At 35.7% G+C, this 27,097-nt stretch overlaps 1 protein-coding gene across 1 annotated transcript in view; it reads left to right on the top strand.

Annotated features, from left to right (window-relative positions):
• UGGT2 (UDP-glucose glycoprotein glucosyltransferase 2) overlaps positions 1 to 27,097 on the top strand; it is a 191,992-nt gene that overhangs the window by 158,702 nt on the left and 6,193 nt on the right. Inside the window, exons 30-37 of the mRNA XM_003789625.3 lie at positions 1,559 to 1,643; positions 5,262 to 5,347; positions 8,953 to 9,048; positions 11,146 to 11,230; positions 14,456 to 14,638; positions 16,770 to 16,930; positions 18,148 to 18,262; positions 20,966 to 21,082. Coding sequence (XP_003789673.1) covers positions 1,559 to 1,643; positions 5,262 to 5,347; positions 8,953 to 9,048; positions 11,146 to 11,230; positions 14,456 to 14,638; positions 16,770 to 16,930; positions 18,148 to 18,262; positions 20,966 to 21,082 — 928 coding nt within the window. The remainder of the gene's footprint in view (positions 1 to 1,558; positions 1,644 to 5,261; positions 5,348 to 8,952; positions 9,049 to 11,145; positions 11,231 to 14,455; positions 14,639 to 16,769; positions 16,931 to 18,147; positions 18,263 to 20,965; positions 21,083 to 27,097) is intronic.

The following is a 27,097-nucleotide window of genomic DNA, read 5'->3' as shown; positions in this document are numbered from 1 at the left end:
AGAGAGGGAAAGAAGTTCTCACAAGCCTGGCTCAGTCGTCTCTTAGCAGCCACAGAAAGGGCAAGGGAAGGGGAGGAAAAGTCTGAATGGAAAAAAGCTAGAACTCTGTAACACAGAGTTTTTTAAATTTGCTTTCTGACACATGGTAAATTCATTTATTTTAAAGTAAATGGTTTTTACTGAGGTAGAATATTTTCTCAGATCTCATTCAGAATATAAATCATTTGAGTGTTCCCCTTTTCCCCATTAATTTGTTATCAATGAAATCCATTTGCTCTGTTTAGCTTGCTCCCTTCATATAAGCTGCAGATTCTCCTCATGCATCCCAGGGTTTATAGTCACTTAGAATTGCTGGTAACAGTCTGACCATGCAGTACTGAAGAGCCAGGCTACTTAGGCTCAATTTGGATCTCAGATAGTAATTGTGCCTTCCTCAAAGGATAATAGTACAAGCATCTATAAAGAGTTTAAAATCATGCCCAAAATAAAGTAAGAATTTATTATCACTATTACCTCTGCCACCTGGTAGGAGTTGAGGGAGGTTTGTTTTAAATCCTGTCTCCATCAAGCTGTGTGTCTCGATCAAGCTGTGGTGCTGTGCTCACCAGCTTTACCTTGTCTCAGTGGATAGTAGATTAAATAGCTAAAATTGCCAAGGCCTTTGAGCAGTGCTTGTGACTATATGTATTTGAGTTTGTAAGAAATTAGACATAGCTGCTATTTAAGTTAGAACCTTTTCTATTTTCTACTGGTAATTATTGGATAGGGCTCTGCCGTCTACTGTGGTTTAACCACCTCAGCTAGAGAATTGGCATAAGAGGGAGTCAAAGGCATGTGTTAGTCATCACAGTGCTAGAATCCCCATGTGTTCATTTTAGAAAAATGTTAAAGTATGTGTTACAAATATGACTAAACTCAACTACTGTGGTAGTCCTTCAGTACATAGTGAGAATAGTATCAAAAAATTATTGAACACAGCTGTCATCCTTGGTTTGTTTAAGCAGTTGTGAAATGAGAGCATGAACTGCATTATAGTTAATATAAATAGGAACATTCAAATATGCAAATAGACATAATAGACACAGTTTCAGTCTCACTAATTTAACAGTATACTTCAGATTTTGACATTTGAAAATGGCGAGTGGATATTCAAAGTTGTTGAGTAGTATAGAATTAATATATAAACAACTTTTTAAAAAATGTTCGCCTTTTAATTTTCATTGTAATCTATCAGCTATGTGAAAGAGTTGACTTTTGTACAACCTTGGTATCCAACAGCAAAGATAAACAATAATTTGAATGTTCTGAATGATTAGGCAGCATTGAATTTAATGAATTACTTTTGTACAATTTTAATTTTTATTAAATTAAAATTTATTGAATAATTTTGAAAAATATAGTGTATCATTTATGCTAATTGACTCTAGAAACCACAAATATGGTGTATATACAAGTGATACTGTACTCATATTTATTGCAAAATGAGTTTATTCTGTTCTTTATACTATTATAATTGTATGTCTATTCTTTAATTATAGACATGCTTTTCTGCTTGTAGGCATGATGGGACTGACTCTCAGCCAGAGCTGGAAGATGTCCTTGTTGTGTTAAACAGCTTCAAAAGCAAGATACTGCAAGTACAAGTACGTGAAGCAGAACCTTGTTACAGGCTTTGCTCTTAGTAGTAAGAATTATCTTCTTTGTCTCTAATTATTTTTTATTTTACAACTAAATTTCCAGTTTTACTATCTAAAATGTTATATTTGAACTCTGACAGTGAAAGAGGAAGAAAGATTAAGTTGATAAAGGGAAAGGAGAGCTTGAAGATAGAAGAAGTAGATATTTTTAAGTTATGCTCTATAGTCTATTACACTGACTATATATTTAAACAGATAACATTGCAAATTAGGTTACAAAGATGAAATTAAGAACATAGGTGTAAAAGTTAGTCCTAAAAAAAAGAAACAACGCTTTTTTGTTTTTATAAAGAGAGAGAGAAAAGGTATTTTTAATGATTTTGAATGTAGTTCTTTGGGATCAACCTTCCTGCTTAAAACTAGTAAAATGTTTTTTAAAAATCTTTTGAAAGCAGCTTGGCACCTGTGGCTCAAGCGGCTGATGCACCAACCACATACACCTGAGCTAATGGGTTTGCATCCAGCCCGGGCCGGCCAAACAACAATGAAGGCTGCAACCAAAAAATAGCTGGGCATTGTGGTAGGTGCCTGTAGTCCCAGCTACTTGGGAGGCAGAGGCAGAAGAATCGCTTGAGCCCAGGAGTTGGAGGTTGCTGTGAGCTGTGATGCCGACAGCACTCTACCCAGGGCGATAGCTTGAGGCTCTATCTCAAAAAAAAAAAAAAAGAGCTGACACTAACAGTAGTAAGGATAATAAGGAAATACAAAACCACAATCAAAGGAAAAATAAGAGCCTAATGAAATAAGCAGTACAGTAGCTTCTCTTGGTCTAAGAATGCTGTTATTACTTGGGAGCAATTGTCTATCTTAAGATACCGGAGCTGTCATTTCTATTTAGTTTGCCAGGCTATGGAGACAGACATTAAAACCCTAACCCCTATACAGTAAGCTGTCTCGCTGTATCTTTAGGGTAAGGATGAAACATAATAAATTATCCCTCACAGTCTTTTAGTCCAATATTATCTTACTTAAGTAGGCTAGGGAACCCTTAACTTTGAATTGGTATGAAAATATTTCCAGACTGATAGAATATAGAGGTATCTGGGTATCTCTCAGAAGCATCCATAAGTCCCTGCAATAGGATTACAGTGGCATAATTGGCAAGTCAGATTTTTCAAGTACAGAAGCCAGCGCATCTTCAAAGACAACCAAATACACAAAGCAGTGGAAACAACAGAGAGCAGATACACAAAGACTCTGGATATTAGAATTATCCATACAGACTCTCAAACAACTGTGCTTACTGTGTTTAAAGAAATAAGCTAGAATAATTGCAAAGAATAGGAAACTACAATAAATTCCATATCAGATTTTTTAAGTAGATGAGAAAGTGAACCATATAATCTCAAAATTAAGAATTCAATGAATGGCTTTCACGTACCTGCAGAGAGAATTAGCAAGTTGGAAATAGGCCAGAAACTCAAACTCTTGGCCTTAAGCAATCCTCCCCCTTGTCCCTATTGTATTTCTTGCAAGAGAGACAAGAAAAAAAGAACATACAGTAGAGGACATAAAAGACATAGAGAACAGAGCGGAAAAGTCTAAGATACCAGGCATGGATTTAAAAAGCAACTGTGTGACCTAGTCAAGTTACTTAACCTCTGTCTTTCTTCTGTATAGAAATAGAGTTAACTTTAGAACCTACTTATAAGACTTTTGTGAGGGTAAGATAAAGTACTTTATGAATTTTTTTAATAAACTAAATCAGGACAAATGGAGTTCTAGAAGATGATAAAAGAAAGAATGGAGACACAGGTAATACTTTAAGCAATAATGGCTAAGAAGGTTCATGACTAGATGAAGGATACCAGTTACAAACATTGTACAGCCTAAGCATACCTAGGTCCTTCAGTTGTTTCCTAATAACACAGTTTTAGCTCTGAGCCATCCATCTCTTAGAATTAAAGCAAAATGACAGAAAAAGGGGAGGAGAATAGATAAGCAAAATAGAGGATCACCTGTGAACTCCAGTAGCCAACAAAGAATTCTAGAAAGAAAGAATAGAGAAAATGGATGAGGGATGTGCTATATAGCTAAAGAGAGAGAAAAATATTCATGTCAGAAGAATGAGGAGTCGGGTCCAAAGAGTCAGATCCACAGTGCAGCCCTGCAATCCCTGCTACTCGAGAGCCTGACGGGAGGATTGCTTAAGGCCAAGAGTTTGAGACCTATCCTGGGCAATATAACAAGATCCCATCTCAAAAAAATAAAAAAAGAAAAGTTCACAAATTACCAAGTAGGATGAGTGAAAATGTCTCACATGAGATCCTAATAGCTACTAGGGAGAAAAGGCAGGTCACTGCAATGGAATGATACTAACGCTATCAGACTCTTCATTTTCAAAGCATATAAATGTTAGAAGACAGCAAAACAAAGTCATCAGTGTTTTAAGAAAAATTATTTTGAACCTAAGATTCTGTATCTAGTCAAATTCTTAATCAAATGCAAAGGTAAAATTATTTTCTGAAATGTAAAAATTTAGAAAAATTATTCTTCATATCTCTTCTTATTTGGCCACACAATGAAGATGAAAACCAACAAATAAGAGTTAGCTGAAAGACAGTGAAACTAATCTGTATACCATTGTAAAGAAAGTCTAAAGACAGGCAGTTAATTGTTAGGCTGTAACAAAAATGTCTTCAAGAAGACAGGAATCCTAGGCAATTATGTAACATGAGTAATAAACTGGATAATATTAAATATTAGATCTGTGGTGATATATATATATATCTCCTCCACAAGAAAAAATACTTCTGCATTGGTGGGATATAAGAAATGGGAATTCATTTGAAATAGCAAAAATCTCCCTGTGAGTGATACATGATGATCATGTCATTGTAACTATACAGAGGAAATATGCAATATTACTGGCCACTAATACTCAGTGGTGAGTATTTCCATTATCATAATAAGCAGTATATACTGATTTTCAATTTTAGAATCACCACAGCCAAATGCAAAAGATACATTTATGTTTACTGAATTAAATGTAAATGTTACCTATATTTACAAATTCTAGAGTAAAGACTTAACTAATGTAAATTAGGAGGCAGAGGGAAAGAGTAGAGATATTAGTATTCTTTTCTTATAAACAGAATATACAAGAGAAACTGTTAAAAATAAATTTAAATGTTATATACAGTTACAGAAATAGAAGAATTTTAAGCTAAAGATATTACTACCAAAACATCCAGACAAAGAAAGGGAAGGATGGTAATAAGTAAGATATTCATCTGTTATCCCAAAGAGAGAATAATGTCTAAACCCCGTGAATTCAGAAATAGTAGTGGGTAACGTCTAATGCTGGTAAATCAGTAAACACAAGTGTAAGTACACTATTTAGCAGTGTGTGGAGGTAAGCATTAAAGCACTAAGCAAAGAAATTGAATTGATGGTTGAAAACCAGATTGTGTCTGTAACACTGTACTAAAATACTGCCTGGCCTTGTTTACTACAGATATTTATCTTAGATTTCCAAGGGTAATCTTCTACTTTTTAACCATGCAACATAATATTTAAAGCTGACAAATTCTAAAAACAAATTTTTCTAACCATACTCTCTAGGTGCAAAAAAAACCAGACAAAATTAAAGAAGATATCCTAACTGATAAAGATGAAAAACAAAAAGGAATGTGGGATTCCATTAAAAGGTAATTAGTAATGAGAATTTTAACCTATACCTACATTGATCAGGAGTGTAGCATGTGAAAGCCCTGCCAACAATAAAAATTTAAGTAAAATGCAGATACTGCTGTCTAGGAGGGATAAGATAAATACTTCAGTGTTGCTACTATACACAAGATACAGGAAACTGGAGCGGTGAGACAGCTGAAAATAAAGTACTGTGCAAACCAAAGGGAAAATAGGGGATGTCCACTTAGGAAGAGACTCAGGAGAGACTCCTTAGAGAAGCATGTGGCTAAGATGTGTTTTAGAGACAAAATTGGGCAGTGCCTGTGGCTCAAAAGAGTAGGGCGCTGGCCCCATATGCTGGAGGTGGCGGGGGTCAAACCCAGCTGCAAAAAAAAAAAAAAAAAGAGACAGAATTTCAAAAGTTAGAAATAAAGGTACCTACTTACATGAAGCAAAGAGATTAGGTATGTTGCCTAACTTAGCTGCAGCATTAGATACAGATAATCTGTAAGTTAGGTTGCGACCTATATTAGTTACACTGTTAGTCAAAAAAGGAATTTATTCTCACCTATCTAAAGAATCTAAAAGTAGTCCTGGCTTTGGGAATTTGGGTGATATGGTCTATATGTTTCCTTCATTTTCAGATAGGCTTTTAAAAGTTTACTATTTTTAATGGGAAGAAGTTGTCTCTTTCCAAATAGTACCAGCAAAAGTTCCAAGGCTGACTCATTGATCCAACTATAGCCACGTGTCCTATACTGAACTAATCACTGTGACTTATTGACCAAGCTTGGGCAATGTGCCTCCCTGTAGAGCTGGTGTGAAGGCCTGTCTCGTTACCTAAACCTCATAGAATAAATTAGATGAGGAATGGTTTTCTAAAAAAATACCAAGTTGTCCTTTCTAGAAGTGTCCTTTCTAGAAGAGAATATTGTATGGGCAAAAACAAAAGTTGTCAGGGGAGGGGGAGGGGAGGGGGGGATGCGTGGAGGGAGGGTGATTGGAGGGATCACTTCTATGGTTTATCTTACAAGGGTACAAGTGAATCTTTCTAAGAGTAGAATATAAATATCTTAACACAATAACTAAGAAAATGACACAAAGGCTATGTTAACCAATTTGATGAAAATATTTCAAATTATATATGAAAACACCACACTGTACCCCATGATTGCATTAATGTACATAGCTATCATTTAATAAAAAACAAAAAAAGATTGTCTTCTATAAATACACATTGTAGAGAACTTTAAAAATCCATTTTAGATATTTGAACTTCATTTGAATTATGATGGCAAACCATTGATCAAAGATAAGAAATAGAAATATTAGCCCAAATAAGTTCACTGACCTAAAGATTTTGTTACACCAGTCAAAAGTCAAAAGCCCTTTCATCTTTATGGATTTTTCCCAGCTTAAGCCTCTTTCTCTATAGTTTACTTCTTGTCTGGTACAAAGAATCATGTTACTGTCCCAGTGTGTCCATTGAACTAGTTACTGAAGGAGAAATGATCACACACACTCATTTTGAGATTATTTACAGAGTAGGTAGTTTGACAGGAGATAATGAAACAGAATCAGGCAATTTTAAGAGTAATTTGTCCAAGAGCGTCCATTAAAACCAGAAGGTAGAAACAAGAATAGTTTGTTCATTGCTGAGCTGAACTATGGTTTAGCCACTTGTTACACCAAGAGCTTCCATTAAAACCAGAAGGTAGAAACAAGAATGAAGCTTGTTCAGTGCTGAGCTGAACTATGGTTTGGCCACTTGTTACACACACGTACAAAAGATACCAAAAACAAAATAATGCTATGTCAGAGAAATAGTAAGTTTTCTATGATTCAGATACATTGTATTGTGTATCTCACAAGACTTTCACTTTTTACTTAGTTTTAGTCTCAATTTAGAGTGATTCTGTTTTTCTTGCCACTGGCTTTTCTTTTTTTATATACTTAATTTTTATTAAATCATAACTGTATATACATTTATGGGGTGCAATATGATGATTTGTTATACAATGTAGAATGCTTAAACTAATTAATGCAACCATCATTCACTTATTTTTGTGGAAAGACCTTTAGAATATACTCTTAGTTGTTTTGAAATGTACCCTTGCATTGTGTACCTTAGCTGAGATCCTGCCAAATACCCTCCCTCCACTAGCCCTTCTCCCTCCTCTCCCCTCTTCCCCCTCTCCCCTCTTTCTTTCTGGACTATCTTAGTGTTTTATCATTGGTATGAATGTGTAAGTATTTATATATTGGTTTTATAATACTTTTTTCCCATTCTTGAGATACCTTTCTAAGAAGAATATGTTCCAGCTCCATCCAGCTAAACATAAAAGATGTAAAGTCTCCCTCTTATGGCTGCATAGTATTCCATGGTATACATATACTGCAATTTGTCTATCCATTATTGGGTTGATGAGCATTTAGGCTACTTCCATAACTTGGCTATCGTGAATTGGGCTGCAGCAAACATTCTGGTGCAAATGTCTTTGTTGTAAAATGATTTTTGCTCATCTGGTAGATACCTAGTAATGATATTGCAGGATCAAAGGGTAGGACAGCTTTTAGTTCCTTGAGAATTCTCCATTCTTCTTTCCAAAAAGGCTGTATTAGTTTGCAGTCCCACCAGCAGTGTAGAAGTGTTCCTTTCTCTCCACATGCGCGCATCTGCAGTTTGGAGATTTTGTGATGTAGGCTAATCTTACTGGAGTTAGGTGATATCTCAGAGTGATTTTGATTTGCATTTCTCTGATTAAAGATGATGAGCATTTTTTCATGTGTTTGTAGGCCAGTTTTTTAGTCTACCAGATTTTAGTTATTTCTAAATATGTTTATATAAAAAAGAAATCTTTTATTAAATTTTTAAATAGGAAAGAAGAAATTCTACATTATGAATACCCCAAATAAAATACTTAGTACTTTGTATATATGAGACAAGCCTATACAAAAGTGAGATGGGATTAGGCTGGGTCTAAAAAGTAATAAAAACGACAACTGGGCCCAGATTAAGAAGCTACCATGATACAAACCAGTAAGTGGACTTGGCTCCCTGCTGCTCTTTTTGTTCCTAACAGAGGTCATCCAGAGTACAAAGATCTCAATAGCCTGCATGGAGTAGAAAATGTACTTGGTCAGCTGAGCTCTAAAATTATAGGAAGTTTTTATAATAGCATGGGGTAACCCCCTCAGCAGCACTCACACACTCACTCTATTACCCTAGAATTCTTGCAGTGCCGTAGTTGCACACTTCTCCATTGTTTCTTTCCTAATTATTGGCCTGTTTAAAATTTCAGTGCACAAGATATGGCCATGGCAGGCTATAACTCATTCTTTGTTCTCGAAACAACTTTTGGCATCACAGAGATTCAAGATAGTACCTCATTAACCTAAAGGCAGTATAATTGCATTTCATTTTGCAAATTTTTAATAAACTTACGACAGTGCCACATGTTTTAATATTAATTGATAATTAGGAAGAGTTTATATTTTAGTAACTATTTTGAAAGATATTTTTATTTATCAAATTTAGTATTTAGGCTAAAAGTTTAGTATAAAAGTTTAGTATAAAAAGTTTGCAACATATATTAAAGAACTGTCAATTTTTTATTCCAAGCTTCACAATAAGTTTGCATAAAGAAGACAAAAAGGAAAAAGATGTTCTGAATATTTTTTCAGTTGCTTCTGGCCACTTATATGAACGCTTTTTAAGGTAAGTATATATTTTTTTGGGGGGGACAGAGTCTCACTACGTCGCCCTTGGTAGAGTGTTGTGGCATCACAGCTCACAGCAACCTCAAATTGTTGGGCTTAAGCGATTCTCTTGACTCAGCCTCCCAAGTAGCTGGGACTATAGGCTCCCGCCACAATGCCCAGCTATTTTTTGTTGCAGTTCTCATTGTTATTCAGCTGGCCCGGGCTGGGTTTGAACCCGCCACCCTTGGTGTATGTGGCTGACGCCGTAACGACTGTGCTACAGGTACCAAGCCTAAGGTAAGTATTCTTTAATGTAGTATTTTTTAAAACTAATACATTTACGTGGTTCAAAGTTTAAGAAAAATAAAAGAATGTGCAATGAAAAAAAACTTCCATCTCTATTTCCTTGATACTCAGTTCTTGTCCTCACAGGAAACCAATGGTATTATTTACATCCTGCCAAAGATAGATTTATATACACAAGAAAATATTTATATATTCTGTCTCTTAACTCCTATTTACTCACATAGTAACAAAGAATATATTGCTTTACACTTTGCTCCTTTTCTTCTGAACTTAACCATTATGGGGTTAGTATATTTTTTAAATACAGAGAAATTTCATAGCTGGGTGCAGTGGCTCATACAAATCCTAGCACTCTGGGAGCCTGAGGTGGGTGTTGCTTGAGGCCAGGAGTTCGAAACCAGCCTGAGCAAGAATAAGACCTCATCTCTAAAAAATACTAGCCAGGTGTTGTGGTGGGTCCTATAGTCCCAGCTACTCTGGAAGGTGAGACAAAAGGATTGCTTGAACCCAAGAGTTTAAGGTTACTGTGAGCCATGATGCCATGTTACTCTACCAAGGGTGACCAAGTGAGACTCTGTCTTTAAAATAAAAAAAAGAAATTTCATGAATTTGATTTTATTTGGAATATTGGTTTTCTTAAAGGCTAAAAAATAGACATATTTTGTAACAAGATGATAGGTAAGAAAAAAATACATATATATGGTAAGTTCTACTTTTTCAGGGAAAAAATACCTTGTTTTATAAAAAGGCAAGGGATAAGAAGAGAAAAGCATATTTTACAAAATACAAAGGACTATTTTTATAGAAGGATCACAGTGCCTCAAAAATGTTGTAGCATTTATATTTTAAAATGGAGCTGTAGATGCATTTGTATCTTATTTAGGAGCCAGGATAACAAACCAAGCGACCCATCCAGTGAATTTATAATTATAGACAGAACATTCAGTTCTGTTTTGTAGACCTAATATATATATATATATATATATATATATATATATATTTTTTTTTTTTTTTTTTTTTTTTTTAAGACAGAGCCTCAAGCTGTCCCCCTGGGTAGAGGGCCGTGGCATTACAGGTCACAGCAACCTCCAACTCCTGGGCTCAAGCGAGTCTCCTGCTTCAGCCTCCCAGGTAGCAGGGACCACAGGTGCCCGCCACAACGCCCGGCTATTTTTTTTTTTGGTTGCAGCCGTCATTGTTGTTCGGTGGGTCCGGGCTGAGGATTCGAACCCGCCACCTTAGGTGTACGTGGCTGGCGCCTTAGCCGGTTGAGCCACAGGCGCCAAGCCTGTAGACCTAATATTAATCGGACAATAATAGAGCTGAGATTAGACTCTCTTTCAGCTAAATAAGACTATTTCAGACTAGCTTCTCTGTCACCTGGAACAAACTAAAACCAGTCAGTTTAGTCCATATCAGATATGCAGTATTTATAGCAGAACCTCTATAAGTTGACCACCCAAGGGACCATAACAAGCTGGTCAACACACAGAGGTGGTCAACATAAGGAGCTAGGCCTGCTGTACTGATACACACATGTGGTGTATGTCCAGTCTATGAAAATTAGGTCAACTTAAGGAGGTGGTCCATGTAGGGAGGTGGTCAACTATGCAGGTTCTACTGTATTTCCATTATTATATGTTACACACTTGATCAATGACAATATTTTAAGATATTTTAGTTTATTTCTCCACATTTCACAGTGAAAAACTTATAATTCTCCTTTAAATATTGAAAAGCTTTTTTAAAAACAGCATGAACTCCTGTTAATATTAACTTACATTGTGTTTAATATTCTTTTATACAGAATTATGATGCTTTCTGTTTTACGTAACACCAAAACACCAGTGAAATTCTGGTTTCTAAAAAATTATCTATCACCAACATTTAAAGTAAGTATATTATTCTTTTTATAATGTAGTTACAATCTGAATAGTAAATTCTGAGAATTGGATTCTGTCATATTTTTGCAAAGATAGGCAAGAACAGTAGTAACATCAAGAAAATATGAAAACTTTATTATAGAAAATAGTTTCATAGTACTGAAAACAACAAAGCTCTTTTGTGTTTGTGCAGCACATTGATTACTGTGGTAGTCTGGGTACCTTACTCTGAGGCGTTTTATATGTAGAAATTTTTAAGTGGCCAGCATGTTACCCTTTACTCAGCCCCTCACCCCTACCACAAAATATGCTTTGTTTCTTCCTGTTCTCACTAAGAAATAATCAGATTCCATGGAGTTTAGGGTCTCATTCAGCATTTGAAAGGAGTCCTTTTATTCTAGATTGAAAGCCAAGGTAAAAGTAGAAGTAAAAATAGCTAATCACGCTTTAATTGTACTTTACCAACATTATTCAGTTCTTCATAACAATCTCATGTGGTAAGAAAACCAAGACTCAGAAATTACATAACTGGCCTGCACAGTTGGAAGGTATGTATCTAAGACCACTGTTGGGTTTAGTAATTAGCTAGAAGGATTCACAGAACTCAAAAAAGCAGTTATACCCACAGTTGCAGTTTATTACAGTGAAAGGATACCAAATAAACTCAGTGAAAGGAAGAGGCTCATAGGATAGAGTGCAGGGGAAATAAGATGTGGAGTCAGCAGTTAACCTCTCTCAGTAAGCCTTGTGAATAGTACTTATTCTTCCCAGTAACAGCCTGTGACAGTACTCAGAGAATATTGCTGACCAAGGAAGCTCATTCAAACTTGCCGTGTCTGGAGTTTTTACTGGGGGTGAGTGATGTGGACCTGGCTGACAGCCTTCATGGCTGACCTTAGCATCTAGCTAGCCCCTTCAGAGGTTAAGCTCATGCCTCGTAGCCCAAGATCCTCACTGTAAGTCACATTGTTAGCATAGTCACAGACTTTGGGTATTACCGAAGTCTGCAAGTAAATAAAAACATTCTTATCAGACTGGACATTCCAAGTGTGGAGGTTACCTCCTAAGAGCAAGGGCAAGCTTCATCCTTTATTGCACAGGCCTGACGTAAAACGGGTAAATAGAAACATAACTGAGCCTTAAACTCAAGCATTCTGAACTCAAAGCCCAGGTACTTATCCCTTACATAGAAGCTCATCTCCCCTACCACCACTAACAGTGCCTTCACCTGTGCCCATTTGACAATAAACAAAAAACTGAAAAAGAACCCATAAATATAGAAATTATACTATTTTGTTACTGAATCTTTAACATGTTATTCTATTTTGTTGCTAAATTTTAGTATTAGCAAAACATTGTATAAGGGAGTTTAACTCTGCATAATTGAGATAATACAATCTAAACATTCTTTCAGCAGGAAAGGATATTATTCACTAGAAAAATAGTGCTATGTCTGCATAAAGTCTTGTTCTACTATATGATCAAAAGTAATATCATTTCTAAAGTAGTATTTTCTTTCTTTTTTTAATTTGTTTCCTTCCCTCAAAATCTCTTTTGAAAACTTCCTGGTGAAGTACATACACAAAAAAGTGCACAAATCATAAAGTGTAGTTTTGATGAATTTTTGCAGCTTCAGACACAATGTAACTAGCAACTAGGTACAGAAATTGCTGGTCCTCAAGATCTGTTCCCTCTGATATTGGAAATATTGCCTCTCTTCAAATATTTGCTAAAATTATACTTAGGAGTAATGTTTTCCTGACTACACTGTGCAAATTATAATCCCCTCTTATCTATCACTGTGTTCTCTTTCCCTTTTCATTTTTCTCCATAGACTGTTTTCTGGAGATAATTTAACAGTTTTATTTTTGGCTTATCTACTTCTAAAATGTAAGCCTCATGAAGGCCATAATTTGTATTTCTTTTGTTCACTAATATATACTTGGGGTCTAAACAGTGCCTGACACATAGTTAATGTTCAGTGAATATTTTTAATACATATTTATTGAAAAAAGAAGAAAGAAAATGTATTTCTAGTTTCTCCTAATGTTTTATTACAAAACCAAAGTAGTGATTCCCAGCAACTATTCTAGCCATAATTTCAACATTTTAATTCACAGATAAAATTGATGCTTATGTTAAAAAGCAGATTTTAAATCTATATTGTTTTAAAAAGCAAGGAAAATAATGACACCAAGCATATAACCAGCAACTACTTGCAGATAAGAATCAAGGGGGGAAGCAAATTTTGTATTTGCTAACCTACCTTTCCCTACCTTTTTACCATCCTTTCTTTGAACTCTTGAACCAAACTTAGCCAACAATGTTTTATTAGCTAGTTCTGCTTTAAACAGGGAGTAAGCTGTTTCTAATGCTGTAAGACACTGAATTAGATATCAAATATTCAGAGAATAATAACCACCTTGTATTTTTATTTTATTTTTATTTTTTTTTATTTGAGACAGAGTCTCATTATGTCACCCTGGGTAGAGTGCCATGGTGTCACAGCTCACAGCAACCTCAAACTCTTGGACTTAAGCAATTCTCTTGCCTCAGCCTCTCAAGTAGTGGGGACTACAGGTGCCCACCACAACGCCCAGATATTTTGTTGTTGTTGTTGCCGTTGTTATTGTTGTTTAGCTGCCCCAGGCCGGGTTCAAACCCTCCAGCCTCAATGCATACAGTTGGCACCATAACCACTGTGCTGTAGGTGCCAAGTCTACCTTGTATTTTTGATCCTTGCATTAGGTAGTCATCTATCCTAAACATGAAACTCTTAAAACTCTTATAGAGAATCTAATTTATCCGTTTCAAAGCATTGTGTTTTTTGTACATTTCAATCTTTGCATCTCTGACCAATGAATATGTTGCCCTAGTCATAAATTGTTTGATATAAAGGTGCTCCAAGATCCAAAGGCATTTCTTTCCAGAGTCAAATTTCCTGAAGTCAAACATTAGTAATAAAAGTATAGCAACATTTGTCTTCTTTAATAAGCTTGCTAATTAATATAGTGACTTATTTTTAGTGACATTAAATTAATAAAGTTTTCTATACTTAACGTTTTTCTATTCATCAGCATTTTCATATTTCTCATTAATAAGTTATAGAAGTAGTAGACATTTTACCAACTACTTTGTAACAATTTATAATAAATTCTGACTTTTTAAATGTTAATGTTTTGGTCTAAAACAAAACTATATATTATTTGATTTTGTGTATGTGTATCTTTTTAGGAGATAATTCCTTACATGGCTAAGGAATATGGATTCCAGTATGAACTAGTCCAATATAAGTGGCCCCGCTGGCTTCATCCACAGACTGAAAAACAAAGGATTATTTGGGGTTACAAAATTCTTTTTCTTGATGTCCTTTTTCCACTAGCAGTAGATAAAATCATTTTTGTTGATGCTGACCAGGTAATAAGATTATTGTTTTTAGTTGAACTCAAACTTCTTTCATGTCTATCTTAAGGAATAAATTTATGTTGCTTGTATTTATTATCATTGTTGCTGCCCTACGTAAACATTTATGACATGATTGTGATACATAACCAAAATATCTCTAAAAACAAGCTGTCAGAATTCTAGGAGAAAATTGAAGGCATTTTAAGAAGTGCCATTTAGTATTTATGACATGGAAGACTTCTCTCTGAAGTAGTAGTTGTTAAGTGTGGGGATTAAAAGTAAAACAAAACTTACATTAGTCATACTAAGAGGAGTTACATGAGTTCTTATGAATATAAACCATTTGTTTATAATTAGGAATTTCTTCTTGCTACAGAAGTTAGCAGTTACATACAACTCCCATTCTTCCACCTTCAGCAGTATCTTTTGTCATTCAGCCAATAACCAAAAGGAAAAGAATGTTCTAAATTTGGCTAAAAAAAAAAAAAAAATTAGCCCTCAGCTTTCAAAATGTGTATATACCAAAGTCCTTACATGGCTTTTTTAAGCATTAGTGAAAAGAATTTTTTTAAATGTACACAACTTTTAAAAACAGTAATATGAAATTAAGATATAGCAGGGAGTAATGGCTCACACCTGTAATGCTAGCATTTAGGGAGGCTAAGATGGGAGAATCACTTAAAGCTGGGAATTTGAGATCAGCCTGGCAGCATAGCAAAACCCCATCTCTACAGTAAATAGAAAAACGTAGTCAAACAGTGTGACATACACCCATAGTCTCAGGAGGCTGAGGCAAGAGTATCATTTGAGCCTGGAAGACTAAGATTATGGTGAGCTATGATGTTCCACTGTACTGTAGCCTAAGCAACAGAGTGAGACCTTGTCTTTAAGTAAGTAGATAGATAAATAGAAGTTTATTGGGATGCAGAAAAATGTATACACATTATAAGTGATGTTATCTATGTATTATCTGTTATCTATTATAGACATAGTTAGAACACCTCATAATTGTAGAAGTCAAATCTGACTTGTATATATCTTTTGTTATTGGTATATGTTGAGCATTACAATCTTAATATAGTTTTTTCCTTTCTTAAAATGTGTGTATGGTTCGGCACCTATAGCTCAACCAGCTATGGCGCCAGCCACATACACCTAAGGTGGCGGGTTTGAATCCCCAGCCCGGACCCGCCAAACAACAATGACGGCTGCAACCAAAAAATAGCCGGGCGTTGTGGCGGGCACCTGTGGTCCCAGCTACTTGGGAGGCGGAGGCAGGAGACTCGCTTGAGCCCAGGAGTTGGAGGTTGCTGTGAGCTGTAATGCCACGGCACTCTGCCCACGGGGACAGCTTGAGGCTCTGTCTCAAAAAAAAAAAAAAAAAATGTGTGTACATTTTGACACCTTCCATATATTATAAATTAATATTAGAATTAATTAGAATTAGAATTTTTGTAGGAAAAAATTTAAATCTTATGACTTATTTATATTCTAAACTCTATTATTAGTTGTATACTATGTTCCAAATTAGCAAATATGAATAATTATAATTAATAATAAAAACTAAGAAAATAGGCAAGTATAGATGACAAAGTAAGTATTACTAAATGTACTATCAATATTTTTCTTTCTCTTACCTTCCCCTGCTTATACACAGTTAGTTTTCCCAACAGGCTTGACTCAATTAAAAATATGCAGCATACATTATTTCATTATAACTTTTTGGAATAATCAAGAGATTTTTCCTTATGATTCAAACTAATATTTGCCTATATACCATAATGGTGCTTTAGCATAAGAAATGATTTTGAATTGTTCATATAATGAGAAACAAAAAGCTATGCACTTATATAACATTGAACTCCTTCCCCAAATGTATTATATGTTATATAAAATATTTGCTTAGAAATATTCTTACTGTCAGTAAGATCACTGTTAATAAGCCAAGAACATAAATTTTAAGTTTCCTTTAATCTGTAAGGACAAGAGGAGAAAAAAATTAGTAAATTCACACTTCACGAAAGCATTGTGAGGAAAATGCAGTTTTGTATATTTCTACAAGAGGGTATGATGATTTGAAATTCCCATACAATGGGCTCATGTTCTTTTACAGTCTTTATAAAAGACACTTTTGATTATTTAGATTGTGAGACATGACCTAAAAGAACTGCGAGATTTCAATCTGGATGGCGCTCCCTATGGGTACACTCCATTTTGTGATAGCCGCACTGAAATGGATGGATACCGTTTCTGGAAAAAAGGATACTGGGCATCACATCTTCTCAGAAGGAAATACCATATCAGGTAAGAAAAATCATACTCTCTTATCTTTCATTTAATAAATAATGTATTGAAATGTCTTAATGCAATAACTAAGAAAATGCAGTGAAGGCTGTGTTAACCAGTTTGATGGAAGTATTTCAAATTGTATATAAAACCAGCACATTGTACCCCATAATTGTATTAATGTACACAGCTATGATTTTAAAAAAAAAAAATTGAAGGTTTGTGGCTAGTCTATCAGAGCCACTTTCCCAACAGAATGGGCGTACTTTGTGCCTCTCGGTTATATTTTAGAAATTCTTTCAATATTTCAAACTTTTTCATCACTATTATAATATCTGTTTTAGTGATTTGTGACCAGTAATCTTTGATATTACTATTATAATTGTTTGGGGGTGCCCAAAAAAGATGATGAACTAATCGATAAATGTTGTATGTATTCAAAAGTAATAATGTATTGAATGACAACATTCAGTTTTCTTAGAAGTTATATAAGAACAACCAATATAGTGCTTATTACATGTCAATCACTTTATGTATATTAACTTATAAAATCTTTAACAACCTTTTGAGTTACTGTTATAATCTCCATTTTATTGATGTGGAAACTGAGGCAGAGAATATTTGTTTAACTTGCCCAGGCTAAGCCAAGAGTTAAACTCAAGTAATATGGCTCAAGTAAATGCCTCTGAGTACTCCAGAAATTTTAAACTTGGGTTTATCAAATAGTGAAATGAAGATAACTGTCTTCAAAGCTGTTATTCTTTTGTAGAGCCATGAATTTCATGACAGACAGCTTGAGAAATCTTAATGTTACCCTAAAAGAATATGGATCCTACCAAAATTATAACAAATTTCAAACTCCTTGGAAACAGTATTAGACATTCATAATCAATTTCTGTGCCTTCATCTGCAATTTACTCACATGTCACTTTTATAGGTGCAAACAATACAAATGCAAACCATAAACCATTTTCTATTTATTGTACAGATGGGGTTTTGCTATGTTGCCCAGGCTGGTCTCAAAAAGTAGTTTACTAATAAAATTCCTATCGGAAAACCACAGATGTCAAGAGAAGAACCAGCAAGATCTGCTATTATGGAGCAAATTTATGAAAGGAGTAATTGTTATTAGGTCATAAAATATCTCCAGTTACTACTGTCCCTGTAGACATTCTCTAGGGGAAAAGAAAACTATATAAATAACATAGGCTTTCAACAAGTATTCATTTTTGCAGTGCCTTATATGTAGTGGATCTCAAGAAGTTCAGAAGAATTGCAGCAGGTGACAGGCTCAGAGGCCAGTACCAAGCTCTTAGTCAAGACCCAAACAGTCTTTCAAACCTTGATCAGGTAGGTAAAATGTTAATAGGATAATTTTTGCACATACACATAAGACAGCTCCAACACCCTGCTTATCAACTTTAAATTCTTACACTTTAAGCTTCTTTCTCAAACTCTTACCCTTTATGTAAATGTCTAATAGATATCTCTACTTACCTATAATTTTTTTTCACTTCAAGCTCAACATTTTTTAAACTATTAGTATTTTATCCTCACTTTTCTGTTCTTAAACCTATTATTTCTACTCTGTGCCCTATCTCATTTGGTTAACATCTTTTACTCTCTTCTATCCTCATTTAAACATGATGAAGTCTTTCTCTCCCTTCACCTTACATCTTTAAGACAAACTCCCTTCATCCAGTACCCCCACCACCCTGATACCTTCTCCTCATAGATACCTTTTTCCTCATATCCTATTAATTTCCTAATTACTGATCTGAAACATTTCAGACAATTTAAGCAGAAGCAAAATATCCTGCAGCCCATAATTCCTATTCTTTTTTTCCTTATTTTTGTTAGAACCATGCATGTTTGTTCATTCATTTAGCAAGTACTTGCTGAATGCCTCCTGTGGCCAGCCATCAGAAAACAAAAGCAGGGGTCCTTTAGCTCATGATGTTTTTATTCTAGTAGGAAAATAAAATTTGAAAATAAACAACATGTAAATGTAATTAATGTTTTGAAGAAAAGACATGAAGGCGTGGTTGAGAGTTGAGAATGGTAGATAGATAGTAAGTGTCTGTAGTTGAATTGTTTGCACCTATGAAAGTGACATTTGAGTAAATTGCAGACAGAGGCATAAAAAAAGTTGATTATGAAGATGTCTGTGAGTATTTCAGGCCAAAGAGAACATAGCTCATTCAAAAATCCCAAGGTGAGAATGGACTTTAAGTGTTTCAGGAATATCAAGGAGACCAGTATGGCTTGTACAATGGGGGGAGTGCAAATGGGGTAAGGGAAGTAACAGAGGGTCCAGATGATGGAGAATGCTTAGGCCTTTTGTTTAAAAATCTAGTAAATGGGAGGAAATTACAGCTCAAAATACTGATGACTTACTGAAGACCACACTGATAAGGGACTGATTTTTTTTTTTTTTTTTTTTTTTTTTTAGCTGGGGCTGGGTTTGAACCCGCCACCTCTGGCATATGGGACTGGCACCCTATTCCTTTGAGCCACAGATGCTGCCCAGGGACTGATATTTTTAAAAAATCATTCTTGAAAATTAGGAAAACTCCAAGTATATGTGTGTGTACGTACAAAATAGGGTCTTTTCAATATGGCAATTAGTAGGAAACTGACTTTGGGCCCTCAGTAAACACCAATAACATGCCAGATTTAGATTATGAGTAATACGTTTTTGTAATTCTTACTAATAATATGTTATTTTTAAGAAACCCTTAGTTTAACATATAAGCAAAAGTCTATGAAATTGGGCAACAAAGGACTCATTTTTTAAATAGTCCAGGAACCATGTGAGGGGTTCTCCTAATACTTCACCACCATATTTGGGGGATTATTGCCCCTACTCTTATGCACTTTGGCTCCCAACCCCACCAGCTCACTGAACATCTCTCAGTCAAGTCCAAATGTCTTTTTATTAGGTAGAAGTGTCTAGCAAGCACTTATTTTTATGTATCCGCTTTGCAACTTGAATGTTTTCTACCACTCCTTTCTTGATACTGTGAACTTCCCTTGGCTTCCATAATAGCAGATCTTCATGGTTCTTCTGTGACATATGTGGTTTTACCATAGAAGTTTTATCAGTAAAATACATTTTTTAATTTTTCATTCAAATATTGCCACATTGTTTGTACCACCCTCATAGGTTCCTCCATAAGCCTCAACCTCAGAATTCTTGCCTTTAATCTTCTCGTTTTTCATTTTCTTGGCCTCCAAGAGTGTATGAGTTCATTAGAACCAGTCAAGCCATTCACCACTTCTCATGAATCAGTTTACACTAGAACCTCTGTAAATTGACCACCCAAGGGACTGCTAACAAATTGGTCAAAATCCGGAGGTGGTCAACATAAGGAACTAGGCCTACTCTACTGATGCATCCATATGGCGCATGTCCAGTCTGTGAAAATTAGATCAACTGTAGGAGGTGGTCATCATAGGGAGGTGGTCAGCTATGGAGGTTCTAGTATGTATTCTACCGTAGGTTACTTTTCTTTTCATACAAACTGAATGATAAGATATATAATGTGAAGCAAGCTAGAACAATTCTTAGAAATAAATTTATCACATTAAGCACAGAGGTTTCTGTCTATAACTTACTAGGTTCATTTTGCCAGTCAAGCATCCTTTAACTCAGGTACCCAGCAATCTTTCCTTAAAAAGCCCCACACATGCAGAAATGTGAAAATATTCTTGAATTTTTGTATCCAGTGGGGAGATGAAATGTCACCTCAGAATCTGGAGAGTGTGGTGGTAACTGTTAGTTGGAGGGAATTGGAGTGGTGAGTTTTTGGGCCTCCCTCTTCGTCCCTGGTGCTAGGGGTGGTCTAGGGAGGTATGGGCATAATTTCAGTGTATGAGTTCATTGGTAACACAGGTGATTGGGTCAAATTAGGTGTTTTAAGCTGAAAGTAGAGAAAAACCTCAGATTTGGATGTTTTTAAGATGTTTAGTCTGAATGACATCTTGAACTGTTTTCCCTCTGACTGATTTCTATACCTCTATGTTTAAATTGTTTTTTTTTTTTTTCTGTAGGATCTTCCCAATAATATGATTTACCAAGTTGCTATTAAGTCTCTTCCTCAAGACTGGCTATGGTGTGAAACCTGGTGTGATGATGAATCCAAACAAAGAGCCAAAACAATTGATCTGGTGAGCATCTGTGTGTTCGTTTGTATAGAAGCAAGTATGGAAATGTTCAAATAGAAATATTTTATTTTACAATGGAATGGCACACATATTATCCTGCTTTTTCTACTGTTCAGTCTGTAACACATTTAACTTAGGTTGGAAAGATAGGCCTGTGTTGGGGGCCCCTAAGAGCACCCTCAGATTTGATGATTCACTGAGAAGGCTTATAGGATGCAGGATCTAATTGTACTCATGTACGATGAGTACATGTAAGATGTATCCTTTCATCTATTATAATGAAAGGATACAAAGCAAAGCCAGCAGAGGGAGTAGGTACATGGGGTGAAGAGAAAATTGAGTACAGAATTTTAAGGGTCCTCTTTCTGTGAAGTAACTCAGGACAAACTTAATTCTTCAAGCCACAGGAAATCCTACAACCTGTGTGAATTGTTACCTACCAAGGAAGCTTTTTAGAAACTGAGTATTCATGGTTGTTACTAAGATGTCACAACATAAGCACCATATGCCTCACAGACACCAAAATTCCCAACTCCTAAAAGGAAAGCAACTGTTTAGCAAAACCATAATATTTGCACAAATAATTTAGGCAGAATGAGCCTCTCCTTTCAAGGAACAGTGAAAACTATCCTCAAACCTAAGATCCAGATGCCAATCAAGGGCCAGCCTTAACAAGCAGGACTTCTTAAGTCTAGCCATCTCCAGCTTGCTGTGTCAACTCTTTTTGGATCAGGGCTTTTGAAAGAAAAGACATGAACTGGCTGAAAGTATTCATGGGTTATTCATCTTAACATACATTCAGTTTAGTTCTCCTGACAATATTTTCTCTTATTAAAGGCAACCAAGATAATTTTGTCTACTCAAATTATCCATCTGTTTTTCTTTCTTTCTTATTTTTAAGAGATCATTTTTCTTACATTTTCATTTTAAGCACTTTATACTATGCAATTTAACTCTTCTAACGTAAAATATTTCAACCAATTTATTGTCTGTCTAGATTATTAGAACTTAACATTTCAATACTATATTGTCTTTAATAGCTATAAGATAATACAGTTCTTTTTCTTACCATAATGTTTTTACTGTACTAATTTAGTGTAGAGTAATTATTTTAAAAAGATTCTTATTGAAAGATAAACTACCAAAATATTAGAATTCATATAATTTTGAACAAAATCAGGCAGGAAAATGAAATGTAGAGGCATTTGTTCAGATACACGTAGAAGTATGTATTTTAAAAGCAGCATGCCAACAACATGTTAGATCAATCATAAGTGATAGCGTGTAGCAGAAATAAATAAAATGGCATTATTGGCCAACCACAGTGGCTCACTCCTGTAATCCTCAAACTTTGGGAGACCAATGCAGGAGGATCACTTGAGCTCAAGAGTTTGAGACAGCTTGAACAAGAGCGAGACACCATCTCTACAAAAAATAGAAAAATTAGCTGGTGTGTTGGCAATTGACTGTAGTCCCAGTTACTTGGGCGGCTAAGGCAGGGATCACTTGAACCCAGGAGTTTGAGGCTGCAGTGAACTATAATGAGGCTGCTGCACTCTTGTCTGGGCAATAGAGTGAGCTCCTGTCTCAAAAAACAAAAAAGCCACTAAAAAAGGCATTGTTAAGAGGGAAGCAAGAGAATTTGGTAAAGAGAGGCCAATAACATTATGGAATATAACTGCTCAGATGTTTGAAGAACAATGTAAAAATGTTTAAAAACTCCCATGTTGGTTAACAGGCTTCTTAATGTATCACTGTGGTCTGTGGAAAAGGCTAGAAGATGCAAAGAGATGCTGTATTAGCCACTAAAGCCTTAGAATAAAGTTGATGTCTCTTTGGACTTTAAAATTGTTCCTATGCAGCTTATTTTATTTTTGTTTAGTCAAATAAACAAGAGGGTTTTTCATGGGGAAAAAAGAAAGATATTGTGAAGGTCACATTGTGATGGATTAAGTGGCGTGAGTCTTCTGTGGATCTTAGGTATTAGGTTAGCATGAGCTTCCCTAACAAACCCCAGAATTTCAGTGGCTTCATGCTTACCCAGGAAGAAGCCTAAGTGGTGTCTCTGTCAGTGTCTTGGGTGTGATTCAGAGGCTGTTCTCCCCCCCATGTGGCTGCTTTCAATGTACAGTTCTCACTTGCCACTCTGGCTCCTGAGCACTAAACGCTGATGGTCTGAATTGAAATGTGCTATAAGGTATAAAGTACATACCAGATTTTGAAGACACAGTAAAATAAAAAGAACATAGATGTATCTCATCACTAATTTTTGTATTGATTACATGTTGATTAATAATATTTTAGATGAATTGGGTTAAATGTAGTATTAAAATATTTCACCTATTTAGTATTAAGTACCTGTAGTATTTAAGTATTTTACCTCTTCTTTTTATATTTGTATTATTCATGTAGCTGCTAGAAAATTTTAAATTATATGTGTGATTTTCATCATGTCTATTGGATAGTGCTGACCTGGAGAAAAGGGGAAAATGAATGTAGAAAACACATCTTGAATTCTAAGGCCTGGCCCCTTGATGGGAGTTGGTCACATGAACATATGTAGATGTAAGAGGAACTGACAAATGCCTTTCCTGGATGGACAACTACTTCCTAGCAATAGCAGTACACAGAAAAAGGATGGGTAGTGTAAATTTTGGTGTTCAGCCTATCTCTTCCTCAGAAATGCTTAAAAATAAAATTAATGAACATGCTATTCTTGGTCAGCATCTGGGGAAAATGTTAAGGGTTTGCAGAAAAATCCCAAGGACATGGCCTGACAGAGAGGAAGAGTGATTAATAGTATTGAAGGTGGGAACGAAATGTTTATGAATGTCATGGTACTGTTTCACTTTTCCATTTCAATCAAGGTTTTTCAGTGTCAGCGTTATTGGCATTTAGAGCTAGAGAACTGGGGACTGTCCTGTGCAGCATCTGGTACTCAACAGCATCCCTGGCCTCTACCCACTAGGTGGCAGTAGCACCCCACCGCTCTCCTGCAAACGGCCAGGATTTTCTCCCCATCCTGCCAAAGCTCTCCTGAGAGGCATGATTACCCAGTTAAGAACCACTGATAAAAGTGCGCACGTGAACACAACACACACACACACCACGAAAACAAAACCCAAAATACATTGCAGCGCAAGAAACTAAGTAAAACATAGTATTTTTATTTTAATAGTTCATGAAAATTAAAAAGAAAGCAGATAGTTTCATTAACTTCTCTGTTTAAAAAAACATTGCCTGCAAAGTTAATTTCTGCAGAGAAAATCTTGTTTAACATTTACTTCAGGAATATATCAACTCTAGAAGAAATATCCACAATGAATGAAGTTGAACATATTTTGGCAAGGAAAGGATTAAGACAACAGGCCCAGGGCTCCTGACTGAGCTTTCCCCTAAGCCAATGGGATAAATCAAAGTGGAGGAAAGGTTCTGCAGAGATGTGCTTTAAGAAGCCTGCATTAATGCTTTGTCAGTGGCAAATGGACTTTCTTTAAAACTTGACCTTTATGCTTCTCCCCTTGTCTTTTCTGTCTTGATAAATGGCACATCCACTGCTGAAGCCAGTGGTACTAGGTGGAGCTGTCTTTGAGGCCTCGCTTTTCTCACATCTCTTACATCAGCAAGTCCTGTCAGCTGTGCCTCCAGATGCCTTTTAACATTATTTTTCCAAGAAATTTTATAGTACAACCAAGCGGTTTAAATTGATCATATATCGATAGAACTTTAGAAATTTTCTTATTTTAATTTCTTTTGCAGGTAAAGGAGCTAAAATACACCCCTGCCCCCCACCCCCAACAAAGTTACTCCCTGATCCTGGTCCTGCTATTGGAGTTGGAACCTTAAGAGCTAAGATTCTACTTCCATTGTTTTTCCACTGTGCCTATAAACCAGGCTGGTCTGCTGTGTTCTTTTGCAGAACAGTCATATGATGTAATAGTAATAGATGCAGAAAAGCATTTGATAAAATCCAGCATCCTTTTTTAATTAGACCACTGAGTAGTATAGGCATAGGTGGTACATGTCTTAAACTGATCAAAGCTATCTAAGACAAACCCACAGCTACTATTTTACTGAACAGAGTAAAACTGAAAGCTTTTCCTCTTAGAACTGGATCCAGACAAGGTTGTCCTCTGTCACCATTACTATTCAACATTGTGCTGGAAGTTTTAGCCAATACAATTAGGCAAGACAAGAAAATAAAGGGCATCCAAATGGGAGCAGAGGAGGTTAAACTCTCCCTTTTTTGCTGATGATATGATCTTATACCTGGAGAACCCCAAAGACTCAACCACAAGACTCTTGGAAGTCATCAAAAAATTCAGTAATGTCTCAGGATATAAAATCAATGTCCACCAGTCATTTGCTTTTGTATACACCAACAATAGCCAAGATGAGAGGTTAATTAAGGACACAATTCCCTTTACCGTAGCCCCAAAGAAAATGAAATACTTAGGAATATACCTAACAAAAGAGGGGAAGGACCTCTATAAAGAAAATTATGAAACCCTAAAAAAGGAGTTAGCAGAGGACATCAACAAATGGAAAAACATACCATGCTCACGGCTGGGAAGAATCAACATTGTTAAAATGTCTATACTTCCCAGAGTAATTTACCGATTCAACACCATTTCTATTAAAATGCCAACATCCTACTTTCCAGACTTGGAAATAATGATTCTGCATTTTGGATGGAACCAGAAAAAACCCCATATAACTAAGGCAGTTCTTACTAACAAAAACAAAGCTGGGGGTATCACCTTACCAGATTTTAGGCTGTACTACAAAGCCATAGTGATCAAGACAGCATGGTACTGGCACAGAAATAGAGACATAAATATTTGGAATCGAATAGAAAACCTGGAAATGAAACCAACAACTTCTAGCCACCTAATCTTCGATAAACCAAACAAGAGCATCCACTGGGGGAAAGACTCCCTATTTAATAAATGGTGCTGGGAGAACTGGATATCCACATGTGAAAGACTGAAGTGGGACCTGCACCTTTCTCCACTTACAAAAATTGATTCAAGATGGATAAAGGACTTAAATTTAAGGCATGAAACAATAAAAATTCTCAAAGAAAGAATAGGAAAAACACTGGGAGATATTGGCCTAGGGAAAGACTTTATGGGGAAGACTGCATGGCAATAACACCACCACCAATAATAAACAGATGGGATTTAATGAAACTGAAAAGTTTCTGTACAGCCAAGGAGACAACAACCAAAGCAAATAGACAGCTACTCAATGGGGACGGATATTTGCTTATTTTGAATCAGACAGAAGTCTAATAACCAGGATCTATGCAATTAATCTACAAGAAAAAAACCAACAATCCCATACATCAATGGGTAAGAGACCTGAATAGAATCTTCTCTAAAGCCAATAGATGAATGACTACTAAGCATATGAAAAAATGCTCATCATCCCTAATTATCAGAGAAATGCAAATTAAAACCACCCTGAGATATCATCTAACCCCAGCGAGAATGGCCTATTTCACAAAATCTCGAAACTGCAGATGCTGGCACGGATGTGGAGAGAAAGGAACACTTTTGCACTGCTGGTGGAACTGCAAACTAATACAACCTTTTTGGAAGGAAGTATAGAGAAACCTTAAAGAACTTAACCTAGACCTCCCAATTGATCCTGCAATCCCATTACTGGGCATCTATCTAGAAGGGAAAAAAACCTTTTATTATAAAGATACTTGTACTAGGCTGTTTATTGCAGCCCAATTTACAATTGCTAAAATGTGGAAACAGCGTAAATGCCTTTCAACCCAGGAATGGATTTGTAAGCTGTAGTATATGTATACCGTGGAATATTATTCAGCCATCAAAAATGATGGAGATTTTTTAGCGTTTGTACTAACCTGGATGGAGGTGGAACACATTATTCTTAATGAGGCATCACAGGAATGGAGAAGTAAGAATCCTATGTATTTGACTTTGATATGAAGACAATTAATGACAGTTAGTGACATGGTGGGGCATGGGGGAAGGGGAGACCAGA

The sequence above is a fragment of the Otolemur garnettii genome, unplaced genomic scaffold (genome assembly GCF_000181295.1).
Source record: "Otolemur garnettii isolate 467f Iridium unplaced genomic scaffold, OtoGar3 scaffold00034, whole genome shotgun sequence".
NCBI classification, from domain to species: domain Eukaryota; kingdom Metazoa; phylum Chordata; class Mammalia; order Primates; family Galagidae; genus Otolemur; species Otolemur garnettii.
Note: the sequence above shows the minus strand (reverse complement) of the source record. Positions and strands in the feature narration are given on the sequence as shown.